Source organism: Pleurodeles waltl, chromosome 2_2 (genome assembly GCF_031143425.1).
Source record: "Pleurodeles waltl isolate 20211129_DDA chromosome 2_2, aPleWal1.hap1.20221129, whole genome shotgun sequence".
NCBI classification, from domain to species: Eukaryota; Metazoa; Chordata; class Amphibia; order Caudata; family Salamandridae; genus Pleurodeles; species Pleurodeles waltl.
In genome coordinates this window covers 286,551,904-286,558,126 of record NC_090439.1, presented here as the reverse complement: position 1 = coordinate 286,558,126, position 6,223 = coordinate 286,551,904, and the positions used below count along the sequence as shown (strand labels likewise).

At 41.8% G+C, this 6,223-nt stretch overlaps 1 protein-coding gene across 1 annotated transcript; it reads right to left on the bottom strand.

Moving 5' to 3' along the window:
- Positions 1 to 554: 554 nt before the first annotated feature.
- On the bottom strand, positions 555 to 3,460 carry LOC138282328 (uncharacterized). The gene is made up of 2 exons (XM_069219716.1): positions 1,239 to 3,460; positions 555 to 1,192 (listed from the first exon to the last, which is right to left on the bottom strand). The coding sequence occupies exon 1, from the start codon at positions 3,451 to 3,453 to the stop codon at positions 2,488 to 2,490; it is 966 nt and encodes a 321-aa protein (XP_069075817.1). The 5' UTR covers positions 3,454 to 3,460; the 3' UTR covers positions 555 to 1,192; positions 1,239 to 2,487.
- Positions 3,461 to 6,223: the final 2,763 nt, after the last annotated feature.

Genomic DNA, 6,223 nt, shown 5'->3' with positions numbered 1-6,223 from the left:
ACACAGGGGAACTGGGAGGGCTGCCGTGAGACGGGGGGCAGACAGGCCAAGGGAACCCACTCTCCATGAGGCCCTCTCCTCCATCATGGGAGCCTACCACCACTCCCAGGAGACGATGGCAACGGTCTTGGCCAAGTTTCAGGAGACCCAGCGCATGCAGGAGGAATAGTATTTGGGGTTCAGGGAGGAACTCAGAACCATCAGCTCCGCCCTGGGCACCATCGTAGGGGTGCTGAAGGAAATACTTAACACCAGGAGGGACACTGTGGCACTACAAGCGGCCCCTGATACTAGCATGGACGATGAATGGCCCACCACCTCCGCCGGCACTAGTGGACAGGAGGCACCGCCACAGGACCACCACACCAGCACTCCACCCCCTGCAGACGGAGAACCACTCCGCAAGCGGTCCCTGAGATCCAGGAACAAGACAGAGCACGATGCCAAGACCCTCGCCAAGAAATGAGACCACCCTGATTGTCAAACCACTGTCCCACTTTGTAACCCTGTCTGTATTGGAACTGCCCCAGCTCCACTTCCTAGGCTGTAGTGCTTTCCTCTTATTTTAGTTTCTAAGCACTAACATAACACAACAGAAATGCACTTCTGAGGTCAAAGAAGACTTTTATTGTTATTTTATTCTTCCCCAACCACAATGTTTATGAATGAATGACGAATTAGTAGCTTTCAAGTCCGCGTTAATCAAACAAAATATATCAGTTTGCAATATACACAGCAGGTTATATTTATAAGATATTGTATGCAAAGCAAAACAAATACTTCACCGTGTGGGAACTATTCACAGCTTCATCTTTCTAAGGTCTGCAAGCTGAGGACCCCTGTCAACCGCGAGAAAGAGAGATTCATCTACCCACACGGGATTGCTGGCAGCCTGCGCCAAGCTCCAGCACGAGGTCCGGCAGATTCGAATCTGACTCTCTGCAGCCTGTTACATTCGTTACAAAGGTGTGCCCCCTCCTCTCAGACCTGGGAAACTGAGCAAGCCTTTTGGAGACTGGCCAGGTCTCCAAGACTACTCCTGTTCCCAAGCTCAAGGGAAGAGAAACGACGCCCATGTACTCTCTCTTATCAGGTCTAGTCTACTGTGAGAGCAAAACATCTTGGTTCTCTGGTGCAAAAACACAGCTTGGAAAAATACAGAACTCCACGTTAAAGGCAATGGGCAGCTAACCTAAATATCAAATGCAATGTCATGTTAAAGGCAATAGGCAGCTAACCTAAATATCAAATGCAATGTCTAGTGTCATGTCAAAGCCAATAGGCATCTAAGCTGAATACAAAATGCAATATATAATATCATGTCAAAGTCAATAGGCAGCGGAGCTGAATACAAAATGTAATATATGATATCATGTCAAAGTCAATAGGCAGCGGAGCTGAATGTAATATATGATATCATGTCAAAGCCAATAGGCAGCTGAGCTGAATATAAAATGCAATGTATAATATCATGTCAAAGCCCATAGGCAGCTGAGCTGAATACAAAATGCAATGTATAATATCATGTCAAAGCCAATAGGCAGCGGAGCTGAATATCATGTCAAAGCCAATAGGCAGTTAAGCTGAATACAAAATGCAATATATAATATCATGTCAAAGCCCATAGGCAGAATATCTAATAGCATGTCAAAGTCAATAGGCAGCTAAATTGAATACATCATGTCAAAGTCAATAGGCATGCAATGTCAAAGCCAATAGGCGGCTAGACTGGATACAGCATGTCAAAGCCAATAGGCAGAATACAGAATGTAATGGCTAATGCAATGTCAAAGCCCATAGGCGGCTCAACTGAATACAGAAAGTAATGGCTAATGCCATGTCAAAGCCTATAGGCACAATACAGAATGTAATGACTAATGCAATGTCAAAGCCCATAGACGGCTAAACTGAATACAGAAAGTAATGGCTAATGCCATGTCAAAGCCAATAGGCGGCTCAACTGAACAAAACATACCATGTGCTACTGGTGAACATTGAGCAACTAATATGCGCAGTGGTGAAACACAAAGTCATTGGTCAAAACAAACTTTATCAAATGGCAGGACATTCCGCCCTTTGACCAATGAATTTTTGTTTCACATATCTCATATTTCAAACAAACAAAAAAAAAAAAAACATCAGCACAAAAAAAAAACATTATGATCAAAGCAATCCCTGTAAAGCAATAGAAGTGAATTAACACGTTGATTTCATAACCTTTCACATCAGATACATCTACATAAAAAAAAAAAGACTGGGCAATTTTTATACTCTGAATGAGTCTCTAATTCAACAGTGTTAGCAATTTGATGTGGCATGAGTTCTGCTCATGTAAAGGTGCACGGTCCACCTGAAAGGTTTGCTGGAAGATAAGCAAAAGTCAGAGTTCCATACGAGAGGGAAAAAAAAAAAAAACACAGCAAACAAGTTGAACTTGAACTGAAGGCGCAGTTTGCGCAAAATGGATCCATGGTGCTGGCACTTTACTCAGCCAGGTTCAGGTTGGGGATTCGGTCCCTTCCCCGACCCCACACGCACACACCGGAAGGGGGACCACACAGCGCACTCAGGGACAGTGGCGAAACGTGGTCGGATCTGCAAAAGAAACAAGTATGACTTTTCTTGTAAATAAAATTTTTCATTTAAACTGCACCCTTCCTCTTTCTTTCCCTGTTTTATAATCAGCAGGACGTTTTTGGGGCCCTTTGTTATATTTTCTGCAGGTTCTGGAGGGTCACTTGGGGCTTCAGCCCACACATCAGCACTGAGGTTTTTATCTGCTGCGCCACAGCTTCCCTTTTCTTGCACTGAAAGAAGGGCTGGGGCAGACTCCTTCTTTACCAAACCTCCATTCACTGCATTTTTGTCAAGTTGGGCCATTCTGTCTCCAATTTGTATGAATGAATCAGATTCTTTTCTAGGTATCAGCATAATTTCGATTTTTCCTTGGTAATTTGCAGCAATCACTCTCCCTAAAACCTGATCACTTTGCCATTTCTGTCCTGGTAACTTTCCTCTTACCAACTGCTCTGTGACTGCTTGCATGACAGATTGCTTTTGTGCATGCTGCACAGTTTTTATCAAATCTAGGGGAATGGGCATCTCTCTCATCTCTGCCCACCTGTAAGTGGCCTTTTCACATTTCTGGGGCACCCACATAGCTATCCCCACTAAGGCAGAATTCTGGGTGAACACTTCTCTCTCTGCATTTTTCTCATTAACATCTGCAAGGTAATTGAACCAGTTAGGTGCTAAAACATTATCAAAGAACCAAAAATCAGCATAAAAATGACACATCTCACGTAGCTCTTGCTTTAAAATCTGACACACATTATACAACTCTGTTCCTTCTACGGTGCCAGAAAACAACATTTCAGTCAATGAATCATCAGTAAAACAAACATGCTTTTTATCTTCAGTAGACACGAATTCAAATGGTGCACTCAACTTCATTGGTAACTCTTTTACCTGTGGTACTCTAGCCCTGTCTTGCAAGTACCAGATCCATTGTATGATCCTAGCTAGGGGTACTATTTTCTTTCCTTGTTCTTGATTTAAATATACATAAGTATTTCCTTCTTGCACTGCGCAGAAACCTAAAGTCTGCATTATTTCATTTGCCAAATCACAAGCGCGCAGCTGCATATTATTTTTCACAGTGACCATGTACAAAAGTGTTAGGATTTCTCTCAAATGAGGGCTATTCTTTTTCCAAAAATCAAACAAGCTAATGAAACTCGGGGTGTCTTGCTCTAAAATCCTTCGTTTTACTTGTGCATTTTGCAACGGTAACTCGTAAATCACATTCTGAGCTCTCTCGTCCATGTTATCAGTTAAGGAATGCATATTGTTTGCCAAAAACCCTGGCTCACATGGAAACTCAGTGCAGCTCGGAGCTGTCTTAACCCCCTCATTACTGGAATGGGACAAGAAAGATTCTTCATTTTGATAACTTTCAGCATTATTTTGAATTATGGTATCCTGGCTAATTTGCTCACGTAAATTCCTATTTTCATGTTCCAACTGCCTACATTTCTCCTGCATTTCTCTGTAAGCAGATAAAGGTATACAGACCTTTCTGTCATCATTACTTCCAAAACACACTTTTTCTACATATATACAACGGGAATTATTTCTCAAAACAACATCAGGCATTTTAGCTACACATGCATTTTCTTCTGTAATTCCCCAAACAGAAAACAATTCACAGTTTTTCTTAGCACCATCAGGCAGTTCATCAACACATGTATTCTCAGACATGGTCTGCCGTGCTACTGTGATTCCCCAAACAGAAAACAATTTCCGTAATTCTCCAAACAACAAAAAACAATTACACTTTTAAAGTGTGCACTTAGAAATCTACTAACTCGTCAAACCCTTTAATCACCTCTTAATGACCGACACCCCACGACTGTACCAATTGTAGTGCTTTCCTCTTATTTTAGTTTCTAAGCACTAACATAACACAACAGAAATGCACTTCTGAGGTCAAAGAAGACTTTTATTGTTATTTTATTCTTCCCCAACCACAATGTTTATGAATGAATGACGAATTAGTAGCTTTCAAGTCCGCGTTAATCAAACAAAATATATCAGTTTGCAATATACACAGCAGGTTATATTTATAAGATATTGTATGCAAAGCAAAACAAATACTTCACCGTGTGGGAACTATTCACAGCTTCATCTTTCTAAGGTCTGCAAGCTGAGGACCTCTGTCAACCGCGAGAAAGAGAGATTCATCTACCCACACGGGATTGCTGGCAGCCTGCGCCAAGCTCCAGCACGAGGTCCGGCAGATTCGAATCTGACTCTCTGCAGCCTGTTACATTTGTTACAAAGGTGTGCCCCCTCCTCTCAGACCTGGGAAACTGAGCAAGCCTTTTGGAGACTGGCCAGGTCTCCAAGACTACTCCTGTTCCCAAGCTCAAGGGAAGAGAAACGACGCCCATGTACTCTCTCTTATCAGGTCTAGTCTACTGTGAGAGCAAAACATCTTGGTTCTCTGGTGCAAAAACACAGCTTGGAAAAATACAGAACTCCACGTTAAAGGCAATGGGCAGCTAACCTAAATATCAAATGCAATGTCATGTTAAAGGCAATAGGCAGCTAACCTAAATATCAAATGCAATGTCTAGTGTCATGTCAAAGCCAATAGGCATCTAAGCTGAATACAAAATGCAATATATAATATCATGTCAAAGTCAATAGGCAGCGGAGCTGAATACAAAATGTAATATATGATATCATGTCAAAGTCAATAGGCAGCGGAGCTGAATGTAATATATGATATCATGTCAAAGCCAATAGGCAGCTGAGCTGAATATAAAATGCAATGTATAATATCATGTCAAAGCCCATAGGCAGCTGAGCTGAATACAAAATGCAATGTATAATATCATGTCAAAGCCAATAGGCAGCGGAGCTGAATATCATGTCAAAGCCAATAGGCAGTTAAGCTGAATACAAAATGCAATATATAATATCATGTCAAAGCCCATAGGCAGAATATCTAATAGCATGTCAAAGTCAATAGGCAGCTAAATTGAATACATCATGTCAAAGTCAATAGGCATGCAATGTCAAAGCCAATAGGCGGCTAGACTGGATACAGCATGTCAAAGCCAATAGGCAGAATACAGAATGTAATGGCTAATGCAATGTCAAAGCCCATAGGCGGCTCAACTGAATACAGAAAGTAATGGCTAATGCCATGTCAAAGCCTATAGGCACAATACAGAATGTAATGACTAATGCAATGTCAAAGCCCATAGACGGCTAAACTGAATACAGAAAGTAATGGCTAATGCCATGTCAAAGCCAATAGGCGGCTCAACTGAACAAAACATACCATGTGCTACTGGTGAACATTGAGCAACTAATATGCGCAGTGGTGAAACACAAAGTCATTGGTCAAAACAAACTTTATCAAATGGCAGGACATAGGCCAATATGGGCAATGCACCTGTGAGACTAATAGACCGGACTCTGCCATGGACACTCCTCCGCCATCACCCCTCACCATTTTACAACCCCCTCCAATATTGAGCACCTCAATAAATACCCTTGAAGCACAAAACAATCTAGAGTCAGTCTGTGATTTCGAAATTGTGTATTAGCAATGACAGTGACAAAATGCTTTTTCAAATGTAATGTCAACATACCTATGTCACACATCTCAAGTCCATGAGGAATCTAAGCAGATGACACACATTAGAAACCA